General features: G+C 39.5%; 1 protein-coding gene across 1 annotated transcript; it reads left to right on the top strand.

Moving 5' to 3' along the window:
- Positions 1 to 194: 194 nt before the first annotated feature.
- Positions 195 to 20,690, top strand: castor1 (cytosolic arginine sensor for mTORC1 subunit 1). Its single transcript, XM_003454152.5, has 9 exons — positions 195 to 552; positions 5,975 to 6,045; positions 10,050 to 10,243; positions 10,842 to 10,977; positions 11,885 to 12,008; positions 12,550 to 12,660; positions 14,734 to 14,816; positions 15,446 to 15,540; positions 19,696 to 20,690. Exons 1-9 carry the CDS (start codon positions 395 to 397, stop codon positions 19,765 to 19,767), a joined length of 1,044 nt encoding a protein of 347 aa, XP_003454200.1. The 5' UTR covers positions 195 to 394; the 3' UTR covers positions 19,768 to 20,690.
- The last annotated feature ends 332 nt before the right edge of the window (positions 20,691 to 21,022 follow it).

Below are 21,022 nucleotides of genomic sequence, written 5' to 3'. Positions count from 1 at the left end.
AGTTATAATTATTGTAATCTTTTGTTTTAGTTGTGCAGTCAAATCCGCTAAATGAACAGAAACTGTTATGAGGATATTTGATGGCTTTTAATTTTTTTAAACAAAACCGGAAGTTGTCACAGCTCGTTTCACACCCCCCCTGCGTGCATGTGCCAAACAGCGGCATAAACCTGTAGCTTTAAGAGGAGGGGGCGTGTCTTTTCTAGGGCTGTCCCTTTATTTGAATATACAGTAGTTAAGCGGGGCTGGCGTCTGGTTGCGTCGCATGTTTTTCTCTATTCTGAGAGAAGCACCAGCGTGACGTGGGGTTTTTAGTCGGCGGAAATACTCATGACTTATGTCTCTTTAACATTTGAATGATATCATCCAGCTAGGAAGGCGTTTTCTCCGCCGCATGCAGGAACAGAGCAGTGGAGAGGAACTGTTCGCAACCAGGAATATGGACTTGCACATATTGGACCACAGGCTGAGGGTCACCAGTATATCCAAGAATGGCCTGGTGAATTTCACGCACCCACTGATAAAGCTGATATTTCTCCGGAACAGGACACGGTAAGGAGATTCATTGATCGGGCCAGATGGTCATGTCGCTTCGCTTTACGAATCAGCTTTGGTAATCCAGTACGGATATATGAGATAACCTACAGCGCCTCTTCATTCACTGGGTGGCCGAGCTACTGGGCGATTTGTCTGCACATGCTTTGCCTCCATGAATGATTCACAACAGTGCATGTAGATGTAAAGAATTGCAATAGCTTTTGTTTTTAGACATTCTGTTTTATTGTTGCATTTGCACAAAATCTGCAGCATTTAAACAAACAAACTGAATTTTTGTGCCCTGCATACCTTTAATACGCGATTCTTCCAGTGGGCACAAAATCAACTTTAATCAAACTACTTCAGAAGCGTGCAGTACCGTTGTGTATTTCGGTTGGACCCCGTCTCTCCGAAACAAACTTAATACATGACATCCTGCGCTCGAAACCAACATTCAGTCTGCAAATTTTTCTGATCTCACCCGGGCATTAGTACCAGTTTTCAGCTAATCCCTGGATATCCCTCCATTGTTATGCAATTGTTTATTCTTGCGGCTGGCCCACATATACATGGCCAAAAGAAGAGCTCGACATCTGTCTTCAGACCACCATGATATAGGCCGTGCGGGGTTCAGCTGCAGCTCTCGTTTGAGTAACAAAGAACCTGTAAACAACTGTCTAGAAAGCGCTTCCTTATGTCATCGCCTTTCTGGATTCTGAAGTCTGTATATCACACCATACTCTGAAAGTTTCTTATGATGTACCTTATTTTGGCTTCCTCTTAAAAAGAGAGCAACTTTTTCATTATTCGGGGCTGATGGGCAGTAAAAGTGCATTCTTACAAGACCATGAATCCCGTTGTGTCTATGTTTCCTTTTCAAATGCATCCCTGTACGTGCTCGATTGTTTTCATCAGTACTCTGTTGTGTATTGGATAATGGAATAAGTTTTGACATGTTCACACTAGACACACTGTGTCATGATGACTTACACTACAGTACTGTAGAAAGTAAATAACATGTCTCTGTGAATAATCATAGATGTGTGGGATTTGTGTGAGGAAGGCATTGGGCAACCGGTTAACAAGAAAACCCATATAAGTATATAGTTATTTTTAAAAACTCACTTGAAAGGCATAAGCATTTTTTGAACCGGTTTAGTGAAGCATTCAGTATATGGATAAAAAGTAGGCGAAGCACTGAATAAACCAGAAAAGGGCATTTTGTTCATGCTTTGGAGTTATGTCACCATTGTTTTTCCTGTTTCTTTTTCCTTAAGCAAGAGGGATATTTTTTTTTTTTTTCCACCTTTTGATCAAATGCTAGGTGATGCGGAATGGGGAGTGGTGGAGACATTTGTTTTTAGTTGCTTGATTTCAGTCAGGGAGCAAAAACAAGCCTGATTGCTCCGGGACACTTTTTAGCCATCTCCCTTTTTCAGGCCTCTGCTATTCATTTGTGAACAACTCCCTGTGCAAAGTGATTTGAACGCAGCTCTGAGCAGAATTTTAAGGAGATATTCACATGTGACATAGTGGATTTTTCTTCAGCGTCCTTTAGCACTGGCGCTTACTACGTCTATAGTGCAGAGGCTAAAAGTAGTGAAAGGAACACTTTTGACTTGTCTACAAAGAAATATTCATATGATGGAATAAAGTGTGCACTATTAGCTACAATATTGCTCTGTAAATGTCAGTGTCATTACCAACTTAAACATAAATGTCAAATACCCTGTTTTGCAGAATATAAAATATCTAAGGATGTCAGTGAATCCTCCCAGAATGGCTGAAAAAATGTGCACCTTGGGCTTCCAAGCCATTCTAGTCTTACTAGTATTCTGGCTTTGTCTTTAGTAGTTGTTTACACTTTGTAGGTAGAGTAATAAACGAAGCTCAGCATCAGCTCAATATATTGTTCTTCCTGAATTGTGGATGTAGCCCCGCAGGCTCCACACAGTCCTCCTTTCTTCTCTTTGGCGGCTAGCTAACAAGAGCATGGGTTGGAACAATGCTTCAGCCGAGCCAGAAACCCGGTTGGGAGTTTTCCACTTGTCTGCTTCAGTGATCCGTCAAGGTTGGGGCTCCCACTCCTCCTGTTTACAGAGGACTTCCCACACCCCGTACCCACCCGCCTTTTTGGAAAAGGGGGGCGAAAAGGAAGCCTGATAGAAAACTAAGAGTGTTGTTTTCATAAGTTGCTAACGTAGCAGACAACTTGCCGTGCTCTGATCATAGGACTTGAGTCGCTTGAGGCTCATTCCTCGCCCTTCAGCGTCAGTTTTCTGTGTGCTTATCATGTTTTCTCAGCTGGAGCATCAGTTGCAGGCCCAGTGCCGTCACCAGCCCTCACTCCCTAGGTGCTGCTACCCCCCGTTGTTTTGTGCAGCTGGATCAAAGTCCAACCTCTTGTGTGCTTGGTTTTCATCTTCCCCACTTGGCCGCTCCCTCGCTACCCGTTGCTTCCTCATCACTTGTAGTTATTTTCATCTCCTTCTCTCAGTGTTCCTTCTACTTCAACAGAAGCTTATTTTTCCGACCCATGTTACTGGATGCTGGTCAAAACATGTTTGGGGCACTGACTTTGCTAATTATTTTTTAAAAATATGTCCAGCTATTATAATATTTTAATCTTATTCAGTGTTCTCACACCAGAACTGAGTATAGGTTGTTTTCTCCAGCTATTTTTTTTTTTTTACAACCTCTAGAAATTTTAAAGTTAAGCAGCCTCTTGAGAATCTATGTGAAAAGTATGCTGGTGTTGTCACTGGGGCAGAACACAGCACCTTGGTAACTTAGAAAATCGAGCTTTCTGATGTGTGTTTTTTAATGTAATTCAAGCAGCTTTTGTGCCTAACCAAATAGCAACTAAGTTTTCTAGTCGAATATCAGGTATGCAATCTCAGTGTGGCTAGTGCTTTAAGTCTACCCACATATACTGGATCTCCCACAACAGACGGCATATTAAAAACCAAATGTGCTCAAGCATAATCTGGCCTTAGATACTTTGCTACTGAGATATATTTGGTTGGTGCCTGAACCTACAGTGGCAAGCCTGTAAATGCAAAACCAAGTTATGTCCAGCAATAGCTTGTTTTTGTTGGGCAGATTCATTCTTTGAAGGAAGCTGAAAGAAAATATACTTTTTACTTTTTCTGCAACAGTAGACATCAAATTGGATCTTCCTTTTGACTTCATAAGAAGTCCATGCCTGTACTGACTGCAGGTCTGCAGTCTTCATGTGACTGCAAAAACAATGCAGTGCAAATGGTTTTCCAGCTTTCTTCTTAGTGCATTATAATGCATAGATGTATAGGTGAAACATCTGTCTTGCATGTACTTTGCAAACAGGAAACCAAATATGCACACTTGTTTCACAGATAGTTCCCTCAAACTGTCAGAATGTTGCTGAGCTGTGGCTTACTTGCATGTACAAAGTCAGTCTTCACCCTCTGCTCCAAACGACACAGCACATTCATTTGTGCTCTAAACGTTGCCATTTTTACTTGCAGGAAAGCTGCTTGACATACACTACCTGCAGGAAACTGCTTGCTAGGGAAGGTGAGGGGTCAACAGGAAATGAGAGATGTATTATAACACAATGGGCTGGCTGAGCTTGCTAGCACAGCTGGTAGTTACTGTTAACAGCATTCTCTCTGCCTCTCTCTTTGTCTATGTGGCGTGATTGTCCCATTCCATGGCAGGGATTACTTTTTGCTGACTCAGGAGTTAGACTCTCTCTCAGGTTTTGGCTGTAGTAGTCTAAGCTGACTGATAAGCAGAGGCAGAGGAATGTAACTTCAGCGTCATTGTAAGAATACAGGAATATCGCACTTCCTTGTGAGGGTTTCAAATGAAACAAAGAGATCTTCGATTTAGAAACTGCTTTTAGGTTCTCCATCACTAAAAAATAAAAACACTCGCTAATGAGGCCTCTGCTATAGCCTGACTTCTTTCCGGCAAAACATTTATTATCCCCCATTGTTAATCCACCAGTTATTAGCGGATATCTCCTCTCAAGGGTATAACTATTAACTAGTTCTAGCTAAAATCCGGTTCCATAATTGCCAGTCCATCTAAATCATATGCTTTCAAGCTTATCAAATCCTTTCATCAGTGCTGTCATGCTTTTCTGACACATGCAGAGGAGCACAAAATAATGACATCTGACCAGTGGCAGTGGGAGTTTTGCACACCTGAATTTGTTTTTATTTATTTTTTTAGGTCATTGATCAATTGCTTTGGTCTGCCTTTTGCTTTTGGTTTTGGGGTTTGTTGGTTTTTTGTTTTTTTTTTCAACACAGGACATTAAACAAGGATCAAATATTGACTCCATATTTTGACATGATAACATCATACAGTTGCAGCAGATTTACTGGCTGTACCTGTGTTTCCACCCCCAAGTCAAGCTTGAGTTCAGAAATGTTTCACTCCAGTCCAGAATAGCACCAGATATGAAACTAAATGACAACAGTTTAAACTCAACGCATCAGAAGTGTGAACTGTGGCTGTTTTTTTTTAAAGAAGTGCAAATCTTAAGTCTAGCCTGGTCAGTGGAAAAACTAAACCCTGCTTTGTTTTGTCAAAGTTCATATTAATGTTTAAGTAGACATTAGACTTAGGGTTATACACAGATCAGTTCTATCAGCTTCCCTTTGAATTCTTTACTTGTTATGGTATGTTCTTTGAGAACGTACCAGATTGTTGAGTTGTTTTTTTTGCTCTGTCAAACCACACAAAATCCTATTGGCCCAGTTTTTTGTTTTGTTTTTTCACAGAGACACTATTCAGGAGGACTGAACATGAGCCACTGAGTCTGCCTTTTTACAACAAATAGCCCAAAGCTTGGTGAAGAGATTACAATGAATTGTAATCAATGTTCTGTCTTGTTTCATACCAGCTGCTCTTTTTCTTCAAAAACTGTTAACCCTGTTGGGCTGTATCAGCAGGCAAAACTACACTGTTTTCAAACATTTAATGAAACTGACACTTTTATTAAAACAAGCTTCAAGAAGACCATAAAAGATGTAAACTGTTGTCTATGGTTCATCCAGTTTTGAAAAAAGGATTTAATTGTAGATGTGTATAAACAATCTAGTGACTTTTATAAGCTCGCATATCTCCTTTTAAACTGTGCTGCCCAGACATTATTTGAAAGGAGCGACTGGTCGCCAAAGCAGTGCCCCAGTTTGGTATGTTTCCCCTCCATTTGCTATAGACAATGGAGTGATGGAAGCATAATATAGAGCTTTAGGCTTGTGCTAATTAAAGGCCATCCAGTCCTGAAACCCTATGTACATATTGTGAAAAACTACATTTACTTGTTAAAAGGAATATATTGAACCTCCTATTGTTGGTTGCAAATGAATAACATGGCCTTTTTTTCCCCTCTTCTCATCTCCTACTTTTCATTTTTTCTAATTTTGTGCCTGTCTTGTTTCAGATGCAAGTTCTTTAGTCTGACTGAGACTCCAGAGAACTACACAGTTGTCCTTGACGAGGAAGGATTCAAAGGTATAATACCCTTGTTCATTTGCATTTCTATTCGGCAGGGGGTTATGTTTCCACATTTTAGTACCACCTGAACACTGTGTGCAGATATCAATAAATGCTATGTCTAATCTTTGTAGCATATCTGTTTGTCAGCCAGCCTTATCAGAAGAAAAATAATCTACCAATAATGTAACAATTTAGCAGAAAAAGAGGCAAAACGCACAGACACGGTCCGATAAACAATGTAAGGAAGCTACTGCTGAGTAGTAGCTTCTCAGCAGTAGAAGCTACTACTTCTACAGCAGTAGTGAGTTCCAGTGAAAACACGAGTTGGAATTAGTATGTATTCTTGAATTGGTCCACAACATAGGGCTCTGTTGTTTTACCAGTCTAATGTTGCTTCCTTCCTTTCTTGTTCAGCCTCACAGATATCACGTGGTAGAATGGGTGTAGACTTAAGACTGTGGAGATACAATGACAAGAAAACAAGTCTTGGAAACTTAAATGATGTCAATCGAGCAGAAAAAGTGTTTTTCGTGCCCTCCCACAGAGCTTATGCAACTTTGCCCTACTTCCAGTTTCATGGGAGATAATCTAATTTATCTCTGATATCAGTGAATGAAAGAAGGACTGACAGTATAAAGCATCACTAAAGTGCTTTAAACTGCCAGCCACATCTTAACAATACATTCATATAGCATTTTATTCTACTCACTTTAAGCACTTTATCGACCCGACAGCCACGGCCAATTTAGATTTACCAGTGAACCTTACATGCATGTCTTTGGGATGTGGAAGGAAGCAGGAGTACCCAGAGGAAAACCCACAAAGGAACCCAGCCAGGGTTCAAACCAGAAACTTTCTTGATGTGACCCGACAGTGCTAACCACCCCACCACATAAGGCTGTTGTCTTTGTGCAGTTCATCTTATCGAGGAGTATAATCTGTTGCATACACGGACAGCTAGTCCATGGACGAGTCGTCGTTTGGTTTACCTAGATGCCTGCACAGAGCCTCACACATACCATCTGATGATGAAATACACAGCACCACATAACCTACAGTGGCCTAATGCGACTTTCTGAAGAAAAAAAACAAACAAAGTTCAGTTTATTTTGCTGTAGGAAGTAGAACCTTGTGTAAAAAGTAAAAGAAATTATTAGAGCAATTAAAAAAGGAAATGGGTGTATTCACCAATTCTTAAAATATTTATTTTCCCTTCCATATTTGACGCCTCCGGTTACATGTTGAGCTGTCACACATGCACAGCACTGAACTTTTCCAGACACCACGCAGAGAAGGTGTGTGTGACAGCACCTGCCCAACTCAATCAGTCTGGTCTTTCCCCTGCCATCTCCCTAATACAAAGTCTTTGTAATGTCAGAAAGAGCCCGTGTGAATCTGTGAATAGACCAGTTGTCCAGAGAGTTCAGTGCAAGCGAATGGACGTCATGTGTCCTGCCTCTTACATGCTCTACCTAGGCACCACCTCTCAGCTAAACCATGTGAAGTGTTTCAAGCAGTGAAAACAAAATCTCCCATTGTGTTCTACTTGTGAGAAAATCCAACTTTAGACAATGCCTGGACCCGATTACCGCAACATTGTTGAAGTTCATTTGGGAAAACAACTTTCTGATCCCATCCAGTGCTTTTGCTGCCATTTTTGTCTCGTCCTTTAACACAGATGTGGATGTTAAAGACATGTACCGCCTCGGGGTTCTCCATTACTCTCCTCCCTTGCTCTCCTTCTGACGGAAAACCTATTTTAAGAGGTTAAAGCTGGTGTAGTGAAGCCGCAAGGGGCTTCCTGTGACAAATTATGGCGACCAGAACATTGCTTCTTTTGAAGGGTATAAAGAAACAGAAGGGGAATATTCACTGCAGGAGGTTGACAACATTTAGTAAGGTTTTACGTTGTGAAGGTTTCCCGAAGTTCAAATCAATATGCATTTCAAAAAGTATTCATGGATGTGTTTTTGTTTTTTAAATGTTTATAAATAGTTTATGAAGGGTTTGGCATAAAAGATGAAAAGTTACAACATGCAATTCTCAAACTTGTAACCTGAGTATCTCTGCCTAAGCTGTTTTTGCACATGAACTCTAGGCAGTCAAGACATTGTATTCAGTTGCTTTTTGTCACAAAGCAAGTTTATGTAAGAGTGCTGCCTGGGTAAGGCGTGCCCACAGAGTTGCTGTGAATTCTTCTGACATTTAATGTTGCTATTACGTGGGCAGAACGTTGCATGGACTGAAAGTAAAGACTACTTAGCATATGATCTAACTGCGTTGGATATATGTGATCTTGCAACGTGATAATATTGAGAAAATTTCAGGGGTAGCGTGAATTTGTCAAAAACCTAGACTGTAAATAAAAGATGGTTGTAGCCACCATGAAGGTGGGGTGTTTTTTTTTTGTTTGTTTGTTTGTTTGTTTGTTTGTTTGTTTTTATTCCCACTTTTGAAGCCCTATGCATAATCGCCTCCACCTTCTTTTTGTTTTTTGCGGGGGGTTGTAATCATATTTGAACAACAGGATGAAGTGCTTATGAGCTATCTCTAGTAAGCCTGGTTGGTGAGGTCCATAGCCTGGATGGGTGCATTGCGCAAACAGATGCCTGCTTTTTAGCGTTGAGTAACATACAAATGAAAGGAAATACAGTTTTCCACTGGAGCAAACACTTCTTAGACTGTCTGTTAGACAGCTGATTATACGGCAAGCCATATTAATTGTGATATAATTGCAAAAGTAGCTTTAGAGACTAAAACTTATTTGTGCTGTAAAAGTTGTGTGGGCCCTGCCTCAAGTGGCTACTACAGTTTTCGGCACTTCCACATTAGCCCCAGAGGTTGCCACTATCAGTCAGCGTCCACTTGGGTCTTATTTCAGGACAATATATACCACCTTTCCATTTTGATCCAGAGAGTTAAGTTACAGATATGCGTTGCGAGGGATCATCTATTTTAGCTTTGCCCCATAAAAGCACTGGTAGCAAGTCCCACCCTATGATCAAGCACTTGCTGTAGCGCTGCTCACATCTTATTTCACTGCTGGCCGTTTGCGGTGTAAATAGTGGGGACATGTTAGGTCTCTGGTCTCTGTGGCAAAGGAAGAGAGAGCAGGTGGGAGAGAGAAAGTGTGGGTTCGGTATACAGAGCAGCAAAAGCAACAGGAAGTAATTTTTAACACCACCTCGTTTGCAGCCTCACAAAGATACAGATACATCAACAGTAGCAACATCTTAATAATCCTTTGCTGCACTTGATCCTAAAGTAGATTAAACTGCTACTGTTTGTGGAACTCGTGACTAATCCTCTGAGAAGCTGTGCAGTTGCTTTGAATTTTGAATATTTATCAAATGTAAAATATTTACACAACATGTACGCTCAGTGTGTTTTCAATGGTTATGCTGCCAGCCACAACTTCTGAAAGTTTTGCACTTTTTTGCAAATTGAGCTTTATGAGAAAATTTGCTTGGTTTCCTATTAGTGTGACAGTGGCATCATTATTATTTTCTTATAGATAAGTTCTTTTTTTTTGGTAATACAAAAACATGGCAACAAATGTAAATGGAAGCCACCATGTTGGCAATTTTTAAGGCTAAACAGCATCTAGGCCTCTTAAGTCAAAGGACTTCCACAAAAGTAGGACAGATTTTCTTAAAAAGTGAATTATTAAAATCTATGACACCAAGGCTGTCCTGAGTTTTGAAGTCTCTGCTTAAAAGTTCCAACACTGCATCCTATCAGTTCATCCCAACCCCAAATTTCTCAATCTACAGAAACCCCCTCTAGACTCGCCATAAAGGGAATACTGAAACATGCAACATTTTCACAGCCTGAGTAGCACATCAACAGCATTTTAACAGTATTAATATGTAGTTGGGTCCTGCTGGACATTGAAATAAACACTAGCCAAGGGTATTCAATTAATATTAGCCTTTTTTGTATTCTTTTTTAATCTATGCATCTTTTTGTTTTTTGTTTTTTGCTTACCAATCATCTTTTCTCTTATTTGTACCCCTCAGAGCTGCGGCCCTCTGAGCACCTCCAGGTAGAGAGCTCCATCTGGCTGCCACTCAACGTGGTCTCTAATGGCAATGCCTCCAGCAGCTCTCAGGCTGTTGGCGTGACTAAGATTGCCAAGTCGGTCATTGCACCCCTTGCCCAGCAGCATGTCTCTGTTTTCATGCTCTCCACTTATCAGACTGACTTTATCCTGGTAAGCACCATCTATTTCAATCTACAAACATTTTTTTTTTATCCATTTTTATTCTGCTTGATTACACTCCAGTCTTATTAGCTTCCACATCTTGTTAAATTAGCCACTCTAAACTATTCATGGTTGTATAATTTGGATCAATTTTTTAAATTCTAAGTGCAATTTTAAATGCATTTAAAAAAAAAAAACAAAAAAAACCCAAACAACTTCATCCTTTAATTATGCACTGAAACCTTTTACTACTGAGTTTTGCCAGATAAAAGAAGCCTATATTTGCATTTTGTCCATTCACCAATTCGGCAGTTAAGGAATTAATCCTCAACAGTGCTTAGGACACTAAAAAGTTACATATTACATGTGAAAAGTGTGAAGTGGGCACAAATGCATAACACCTTGACAGACGTTTGTGTCAGCAAGTATATTAATGTCTCACATGCTGCTTGAGCTCAGGTATTTCCTTAAAGTGAGCGAGTGTAGTATCCTGAAACAGCATGAGATTATAGACATGTATGAAATGCTTATGGAGGAGGTGTTGCATATATTTACTCGATAAGCTGTCTTACTAGTGATATTTATTTTAAACGTCTTTCTTGTGTAGGTGAAAGAGAAAGACCTGTCTGTGGTCGTCAGCACACTAGAGGAGGAATTCAATATCTATAAGGAGGAGGGAGGAGAGTCTGTCCCTGTGCATTGTCAGGATGTTTCCAACGGCCTCCACAAGAACGGCAGAGAAGGTACAGGTCACAGGGCTGTTTAGTATGGATTTATTCATTGATCCAGTGTGTCTCAGAGGAAGTACGGACATTAAAATGCCAGACCACCAGCTTCACTAAGGCCGGTGTCATCAGGTGACTGTTTTACAGTCCAGGTCACAAATCATTAAATGACAACAGAAGAATGATTTTATCTGTGGAAAAGTACTTAAAAGCATTTTTTTTGTAAATTCCAAAAGCATCTTATTTTAGAAAAATTTAACACATGCAGTAGTGAGTACACTGCAAATATTGTAGCAGCTTCTGCTGTAAGCGGTCTTGCATTCTCTCGACTAAGGTCAGACTAACATTTGTGCAACCTTACACAACTCAATTTGAATGTAAGGCAGCCATGTGAGCCCATGCAAAGTCATTATTGATGCATCTGTGTCAGCGCTGATATTTTACAACTCAGCAGTGCTGCCACGATGCAGTACTGAAGAAAGAGAAAATGCTACAGAGAGAAGCGATGTCATGCTCCACAAGACAGCAACCAACTGGGACATGCAGCGCTGTGCAAAAGCCTTGACTAACCCTCATTTCCTTATATTTTGCTAGGAAAATGTATGTGCAGTGATTTATTAAAACATGCACAGTATTTTATGCAAAAACAGAGATTGTACAATACGAATGAGCTTGAAAGTCAATATACATATAGAAGCTGAAAAGCTACCACAGTTTTTTTAACTTTTCTTTTTAATAATAGAAAACAGTAACAGAGTTGATCCATAGATCAACAGAGATCCACTGATAAAAGGATTTTTGTCTTAAAAGACAATTTATTGTTTAGAAAAGTTAGAAAAACCTCTGTGCAATGCCCATTTGTAGTACTTCCATTTCAGTCCTTACAATCCTTATAAATCAGCTAACACTGTGCTTGTTCTTGCAGCCATTCAGCCTACAGTTCACCCGGTTCTGATCCCAAAGAACCAGTTTTGTGTCATGTCCCTGGATCCCGATACACTGCCGTCCATTGCCACTACACTCATCGATGTTCTCTTTTATTCCAGCAGGTGACGTTTTGTTTTGTTTTTAATCACTTCACTGCAATACCTGTTTTAAAGCACAAGATGGCAGCACAAGACTCAAAGTAGAGTTCAGTTCAATCAGTTCAGGCTTTTTTTTTTTTTTTTTTTCTTAAATCGTCCCTTTATTGATGGTAGCATGAATTTATTTCATTTTTTTCTTTGCAGCATTGCTTTGATTGTGTTTAGATTACCATTAAAGTGAAAATTTATAAAGTATTCTTCTTATTATTATTAGGACACGCTTGAAAAGAAAAAACACTTATAGCATATTTTATACTAAATCTAAGCTGATAAAGACTGCTTTTATTCTGCATGCATATTTTTATTTAACATGTTTTCATGTCTAATTCTCTTAAAGTAAGACCAACATTTTTATCTATGACTTGCTTTTTTGCTCAGTGCTTGACAACTGTAATAAATGTGTGACTGACGCTGTTTGTTATTATGGTGTCCTTATTAAAAATTAAAAAAATGCTACTGTCTTTCTGTCTCTAGTGTCACGTTTAATGTGTTTCCTCCTTTTTAGTCCTAAAGAGGACCCCCAGTCAAGTCCAAGTCAGGAGTGTGTTAAGTTCTTCTCCTTCTCCCTCATCGATGGATACATCTCACTGGTGATGGACACTGAGGCTCAGAGACAGTAAGCAATCTAAATTTCCCACACTTGATTTTAATTTACTTGATGGTTCTGCGCTGGCATCTATGACTTTCTTCCTTACGATGTATGAACAGGTCCTCTGGCAGGAGTCCTGTTGATTATTCCAAAGTTCTGGATTAAATCCTTAAGTCGTGTGTTTTTGCCACTGAACAGTCAGAGGACTCGAGAGCCGAGGTTATTAAAGTTGACTAAAACTAAAGTAAAATCAAAACCATTTTAGTTAGCTAAAATAAAAATACACTTAAGAAAATGTTACAACTAACTAAAATGCTTTTATTAACTTGCAAGACAGAATAAAATAAAAATAGACAGGAATTGACCTTAGTTTTAGTTACTGTCAGTCTGGATAAATCTGCCAACATGGCCTGCCTGAGGAGCCTTTGTGAACATTTATTAGTATTTGCTGATGTCTTCATGACTCTTAAGTCACCTGCCTTTATAAAGTATAAAGTTTGAACTGTTAAATCTATTATGATTTTCCAAAGTTTTTAGGATTAAGTTCAGAGGTTTTAGGTTTCATTTTACAAATTGTCTAGATAATTTCATTACAAATCATGAAGGCAAAATATATTTTAGAGCCCTTAGAAAAAGAAAAAAAAAAAAAAAATCCTTAGTATATTTTTGTTGTTTAATCTTCGGGTGGCAGCCAGAGTGTTCTCTGGCAAGAGAAAAAGCTTAGTTCATGGTTCAATTCCCCCACCTGAATTCATGAATTTGATTAAATAAGTAATCCAAACATTTCGAACTGAGTCTTATTCTGGCTTATAAATTGCTCAAGTTGCTTCATGTGCGAAGTACTTTGAGCTGCACATGAATAGGTGTCTGTGAAGGTTCTCAGTCATCCAGGTCATCGTAGTCAAAGGAGTTTGCAAAGAAAAGCGTCTGGACTTCTTTGAGTTGCTTGAAGACGTTTCACCTCTCATCCGAGAAGCTTCTTCAGTTCTAAGGTCAAATGGCCGAGAGTCCCAGATTTAAACCCAGTGGGAGTATCCCCCCAAAGAGGGACAAAGGACCCCCTGGTGATCCTCTAATCACATGCGCCAAGGTGTGAAAGCGGGTGTGGGACCTAATCAGCCAGGGTTTCGGGTGAGCCCATTGTGAAACCTGGCCCCACCCTATCATGTGAATTCCTGAGGTCAGATGGCCCAGGATGTGAGTGGGCGTTAAGGCGTCTGGGGAGGGAACTCAAAACTGGATTATAGATGGCAGACAGTTGGTGTCGTAAACCACCGCCTCTGTTCAAAGATGGTCGCTCACAGTGGACGTAAATGGCCTCTTTCACTCCTCTTTCAAACCATCTGTCCTCTCTGTCCAATATGTGAACATTGGCATCCTCGAAAGAGTGACCTTTGTCCTTAAGATGCAGATGGACTGTTCCCTCCCCAGACGCCTTAACGCCCACTCACATCCTGGGCCATCTGACCTCAGGAATTCACATGATAGGGTGGGGCCAGGTTTCACAATGGGCTCACCCGAAACCCTGGCTGATTAGGTCCCACACCCGCTTTCACACCTTGGCGCATGTGATTAGAGGATCACCAGGGGGTCCTTTGTCCCTCTTTGGGGGGATACTCCCACTGGGTTTAAATCTGGGACTCTCGGCCATTTGACCTTAGAACTGAAGAAGCTTCTCGGATGAGAGGTGAAACGTCTTCAAGCAACTCAAAGAAGTCCAGACGCTTTTCTTTGCAAACTCCTTTGACATGAATAGGTGCCACATAAAAAGTTTGCTTGCTTGACTGAGTGCACTGAAGGCTGCTTTGAGTTCATAGCAGGTTTTCTGTCTTCTTAGTGTCTCAGGCACAACACAGCTCATGTTGTTTGACACTGCTCTATTTGATCATTTTAATCCAGGCGTTTTTAAGCCAAGTGTGCACAGTTTAACCGCATTGAGTCTGAAAAATAATGAATATCAAACTGAACAGCAGTTGTTTTGATGTTTTCTCAGCTCACTGCATTGCTGCTTTTGCAGTATTTTATCTTGGATTGCTACAAGATGTTTTTCCCCGCTACATTTCTGACGTAACAAATCAGCATTTGATTTGTGTGCTCCAGGTTTCCGGCCGATCTTCTCTTTACCAGCTCTTCCGGGGAGCTGTGGAGAATGGTCCGCATAGGAGGACAACCGCTGGGTTTCGGTAAGATATTTTACTCATTCCTCAAATGTTTCAAAATCAGCCATATGGGTTATCAAGAGGTAACTCTATGCATTTGGCTGTATCTGTCTTCACTTATCTCGACAACCGCAGATCTAGTCCACTTCCGATTTGGCAGGTAAGTAATTAGGAACTTGGTGACTGGTGGAAGTAATGACTACTATGCTATCACACTTTCACAGCAACTTGTAGTCTGCCTGTTAGGCAGTTGGACAAATATAAATTATACCTATGGGGAAAAAAAACTGCCTTACATTCTCCCCAAACAGATGTTTTACTGTGCTGACCAAATTAGCATAGCTGATGGTTGTAGCCACTTTAATTATCAGGTGTTTAAATGCTTAACAGACTTATGATTGATTTAATTTACCATCATCTTTGTCACCAAAAACTTGTTTTGTCAACAGGAGAATGAAATGGGCAGGCAACACTGTGTTTTTTCTGTTTCATACTAAATAATATCCAATCTTGCCAGTTGATGTGGAAACAGGAAACTGTTAAATTAAAATGCTCATTAAATTTACAAACAACTGAACCCTCATTATTATTTTTTTTATTTCGCTTGATTATGATTGTGCTACTTATTCTTCTTCTCTCGTTATGTTTTATAGATGAATGTGGTATAGTTGCCCAGATATCGCAGCCTCTCGCCGACAGTGACATCTCTGCCTATTATATAAGCACCTTCAGCTTTGACCATGCTCTGGTGAGTCCAGCATTTTGATCAACTTAAATTATGAACAGTCTCAATCTGACATGTCATGGGTTATGCAAATGAATCATACAGATCACATTTGACGTGTTATGACGCAACTAGGCAAATGTAATGTGTATACTGGAGGTTTAACTTATTCTGTTATTAGAAGACAGCATGGTGGTCAAAAGATTAATGTGATTTGGTAACATCCTGAAGAGAAATCAAATCAGCAAATCAGTGGAGATGCAAATTACTTCTTGTCAGAGTTAAGATTAAGCATAAAAACAGGATGCAGATGTTTGCATTTCGAGTTGAAGTCACAAACGTTGTGTTCAGTCAGTGATATATGCTACTAATAATGCGATCATGTGGATTCAACTAAGTCTATAGTGTGAATTATTATTCAGGCTATGGACCACGATTCCATCCTAAAAGACTATTGGCGGGTCAGATCCCAAACCCTATAGGCTAGGCTGCTACACTTTTTGCTTTGGAGGCTTAAAAAAAAGTGAAACTTAACTCAGTTTTATATCTCTGTATCATTTTTATTGTCTAAAGACTTCAGGTTTGGATCTGTGTCTTTATGCACAGATAAAAACCAAGTGTTGGTCACATTAAATGTCATTCCTGCAAGCATTACTCATCATGCTTAAAATGGCTGACTCACTTAAAGGATATTTTGTGCAGTATATTTTTGGAAATTTAACATTTAAGGGAAATTTATAGAGGTAAGTCCTATGTTACACTCTCAAAGCAAGTTTGTTTATCTTTCCTCCACAGTTTATTTTAAATTCGATGTACATGTAAGGTTACCTGTCCCTCACTCAGAGTCTGCCGTGTTGGCCTCCACACCCCTGAACCTTACCAAGATGAAGGTGATGGTAGCTAAATGAACTCCAAATATGATGCTGAAACTCTGTACTTTCCATGTGGTTTGATAGCACATCAAAATTTGACGTGTCTTCAAAGGTTCATTTTGATATGCACATTGTCGTACCTGTCAAAAATTGGTTGCATTGAAATTGTGTATGTGCCAGCTTGGTAAGCAAATTATCTGCATTATCTTGAAAATTACTAAGAAAGGTTTATCTGGCTCATTTGTTGCCATTTCCTAGAAACCTGCCTGTGAATCAACAAAACCAAGTTTCCCCTCTACATTTAGGCAAGAAATGCTTTTTCTCATGGTGTCTGTAAAGACAAGTAAAGTGAGTAGAGAGATCTGAGGTAAACCACGTATGATATTGCATTTCTCTACTGCAATATTAGACTGTATGTCTCTGTTCTTCTTATCTGCAGCTATAATCCAAATGAAAAAATAGCTGTCTTGTATAAAATGTAAATGAAATGATTTGAAAACCTTAAGAATCTTTATTTGAGAACAGTACAAAGTGTTGTTTTTAATTTAATGAAATATGGTGAAAGGCCAAATATCAAACTACTAGTTAAATTGGTTAATAACATGACTGGGTATTTAAAAAATAAATACAGAAACGGACTCAGTCTTTCCAGACTAAAGATGTGGAGAGGTTCCCCACTCTGTAGAAGACTGCATGGGTGAATAATTCACCAATGAAATAACTATTTATTTTAGTTAAAATCCTTAAAAATAAAGGTATTGAAGAGGTGCAATCTTCGGGCGCTTGGACAGCACAGCAATTAAAACAGACAAGATCTGATTCTGGAAACCAGGACATCAGGGATGGGCAACTCCAGGCCTCGAGGGCCTGCGGGGTGTCCTGCAGGTTTAGATGTGTCCTTGATCCAACACAGCTGATTTTAAATGGCTAAATTACCTCCTCAACATGTCTTGAAGTTCTCCAGAGGCCTGTTAATGAACTAATCATTTGATTCAGGTGTGATGACCCAGGGTGAGATCTAAAACCTGCCGGCCTTTGGGACCTGGAGTTGCCCACCCCTGCAATACATGGATTAAAAAACTGGAAAATCTCATAGCTCCCACAAACACAGGATCAAATTTAAAGAATGGCAAAGAAAATGCAGTGACGTTGAGCTAATTTTAATTTAGACACGTTGTCTAAGGAGCTTGGAAAGAAAAGTGTCTGGACTTCTTTAAGTTGCTTGAAGTTTCACCTCTCATCCGAGAAGCTTCTTCAGTTCTAAGGTGAAATGGTGGAGAATCCCAGATTTAAGCCCTATGGGAGTGTCCCCCCACCCCCAAGAGGCACAATGGACGTCCTAATGATCCTCTACCTAGTCACACGAGCCAAGGTGTGAAAGCGGGTGTAGGTCACAATCAGCCAAGGTTTCGGGTGAACTCATTGTGAAACCTAGTGTGTGGTCTGTGTGGGGGGGGCTTCCGGTAAACTTCAGTGCTGATGTTTCCATTCCCTTCAATGCTCACCGCACAGTCCAGGAATGGCAAACGGTTATCCTTTGTGTCTTCCCTGTGAACTTTATGTTTTTATCCACAGCGTTGATATGAGCAGTGAAGGATTCAACTTCTTGGGTTTTGAAGAAGACACAAAGGATATGGGCTTTGAATCACTTTATAATCCCTTTATTCTGTTCTTATTTATCGTATGATTTATACAGTGTCCCATCTCTTTATGAAACAGCATTATAAATTTTAAATATTTGTACAATGTTTCAATATAACATGGAAGGGTGTATGGATGACGGGAGGAATAACCAAAGTCTTACTCATGGAACACTATTGCTTTCCGTTCTGTCACTGTAATCAAGTTCTATCTTTACTCGTGAACCATAACCACACTGTTCTGTTAATAGCAAAGTCGTGCAACTTTAAGAGAAAAAAAGGTTTTAAAAAGCAACAAAAAACACTAGCTGCGACATCACAATGACGTGTGCACTTCTGAGAAATTCTTTGCATTAGTAGATAATCGCAATCCTGGAATATTTTTCTGCTGTGTCATTCAGTTGGAGTAGTTGAGATGTATTTCTTGCCAATGGGTACCCTTTATTTGAAGCAAACAAAGGGTGTTTTAATGGGGAGTGGGTGAGTGCCATCGTTACTTTTTTTTTTTTTTTTTTTTTTTTTTTACACTGATGAAAAGGATTGAAAGTCATTTTGAACAACACAGCGGTTCCAGTAACACAAAGGGTGTTGGAGTTTTCTTAGAAGGAAACAGGAGAGCAGGAGAGGAAACTATTTGCCTGGTTCCTGTTTTTTTTTTTTTTGTTTTGTTTTGTTTTTTTTTTGTTTGTGCGCGTGGGCGTGCATGCGTACTTTAATTATTTATTTTATATTATATTTATTTAATATTTATTTATTTCCCTGTGTGGAAAAAGTAATGCCACAATCTAAAGGACTTCTTGTGCAGCCCTTGGCAGCAAGAGCTGCAATGACTCTTTCACATTGCTGTAGAGCAAACTCATTTTAATTCAACCACACTGGAGGGTTTTCGAACGAGTGACCCGTTTAACTTCAAGCCAAAGCATCTGGTCATATTTAAGACTTTACTAGGCCACTCCAAAGCCTTGATTTTTTTATATTTATTTTCGAGCCATTCAGAGGTCTGGTTCCTTTCAGATCGTTGTCCTCCTGCATAATTATCATTATGTATTATTAACATTCTCCCCTAATAAATGCGTTAATGAGTTAAAACTGCACTTTGTATTTACTTGGGTTATTTTTGCATAATGTTGAAATGTGACTGAATCTGAAACAAGTGTGACAAATATCCCAAAAAAATAAATCAGACAGGGACGTTTTCAAAACACCGTACGTCAGTAGACCGTGTGAAAGAACATGTGCATATGAGATGGTGGTAGGTCAGCACCTTTCAGTGTATTTATCGCAATAATTTTATCTTTAACTAAAGTGGATGGGGAATTCCAGTAAACGTCAATTGATTTCATGGAAGTTAATCATTGTGTAAGCTCAATGTTTTGGTATTAGGAACTGTAACTTTACTGTTTTGGTTGACTCCTAGCACTGTGATTAACCTTGTCTGCATCCGTATTAGGCTGATTTAACTGTGATAAAACAGTTGTTACACTACCTGCCCAGCAGAAAACACTGTACAAAGTGAGTCCAGATTTTTTTTAAATGAGTTAACAGAAGCAACCACAGTATTTCCATCATGTCAGGTTTATAAGATTATAACACAATAAAGCTGTTCTTTAAGTTGCCAAGCGATAAAATGTAATAATACTTATTTCAACTTTTTTTTTTTTTTCTAGGTCCCTGAAGAGGACATAGTCAGTGTGACAGACATGCTTCAGCACCAGAGGAACGAACCAGCCACCAGCTGATTTCTGAAGGACTGATAGTACTTGATGATCCTGGCTCTTTATGTCCTCTTGCTCCAGTTCTAAGAGCTAGAGGTGGCAGGCCAGCAGAGAAGGAGACTAACTCTGTGCCTAGATTAGGACTGCATTGCCAGCAGTATTAACTACTACAAATTTGCCATGAACACCACAAGCGCTTTTCTGTGGTGCGTGCACACAGTTTGTATGCGAGGCCTCCTGTTATACCTGTCGAGGCAGGATACACAGGATGAGTCCTAGGGGGTCCTCAAGCCGACAAATGCACATCACAGTGCACAAACCCTTCTAAACGGACACAACCACACTTGAGCGTGTATAATAGACATGTATGGTCTGAAGATGAATTGTTATTAAAAAAAAAAATTGCAGCATAAACCAGAATACACACAACTTAGTCTTCCAGTGTGTTATATTATAATATCATGTCAAAGCAAAGGTTGTTTTGTTTGTGAGGGATTTCTTTTCTTCTTTTTTCATTTAAAGACCATTTGCAAGTATTGCTGTTTTCATTTGTGTTCAACTGGAAGTGTGTAGCTTGAACCGCAACGCGATGACAAACAATCGTTCGTAATTGTCACGCAAAAATACAACTGAGAAGTTTTGGTTTTGACTACAGAGCTCACTTGTTCTGGTTTGAGAAGAAATATGTAGATTCTTGTGTCAAAACTACCACAATTTCTGTAGGGGGTGGCCATTTTTCCTTTTTTTAAAAAAATAATAGGTCAGCATTTCTTAACCTGAGGTCAATAACACTATGTCTTTTTTTTGTTGTTGTTATTTGCACAATAAACTTTGTATCTAGCTAATATCACTTAGGTCGTTTTTTTGGTGGTACAAATGCATTTTATACAGTTTGAAGTAAAATTCTTTTTGTGCTGCTTCAGTTAATAAAAGTTCTTCAAAAATAAGTTCCATGTTGGCTTTGGTGTAAGTCATACATCCACACATTCTTACAACTACTGACAACAAATGTTGCTGTCATTTGTCCTACATGATGCAACTGGGCCTGTATTGAGTAGTTTTGATTATAGTTATTTTTGGGGGTTTTAAAAGGAACCAGTTGAGACAGCTGAGAGGCGAAATGTGGTGTTCTTTTGGTTTCAATTTTGGGAGGATTAACAAACCACCACACTAAAAAGTTCTTCCCAGCTGGAGGTGCAGTAGGGCTCAGATCAGTGATATTCCTGGTGTGGCTGTAACAGGAGCACTTACTTATTAAGCACATTTGTTGAAGATTTCC

The sequence above is a fragment of the Oreochromis niloticus genome, linkage group LG12 (genome assembly GCF_001858045.2).
Source record: "Oreochromis niloticus isolate F11D_XX linkage group LG12, O_niloticus_UMD_NMBU, whole genome shotgun sequence".
Classification (NCBI taxonomy): Eukaryota; Metazoa; Chordata; class Actinopteri; order Cichliformes; family Cichlidae; genus Oreochromis; species Oreochromis niloticus.
The sequence above is the reverse complement of the archived record's forward strand: the minus strand, read 5'-3'. Positions and strand labels throughout refer to the sequence as shown.

Excerpts from the sequence above, each read along its gene's own strand:
- castor1 (XM_003454152.5), top strand. The coding sequence starts at position 395 with ATGCAGGAACAGAGCAGTGGAGAGGAACTGTTCGCAACCAGGAATATG. Across the intron at positions 10,244-10,841 it reads ATCAGACTGACTTTATCCTG|GTGAAAGAGAAAGACCTGTC; the intron begins GTAAGCACCATC and ends TTTCTTGTGTAG. Across the intron at positions 10,978-11,884 it reads CCACAAGAACGGCAGAGAAG|CCATTCAGCCTACAGTTCAC; the intron begins GTACAGGTCACA and ends TTGTTCTTGCAG.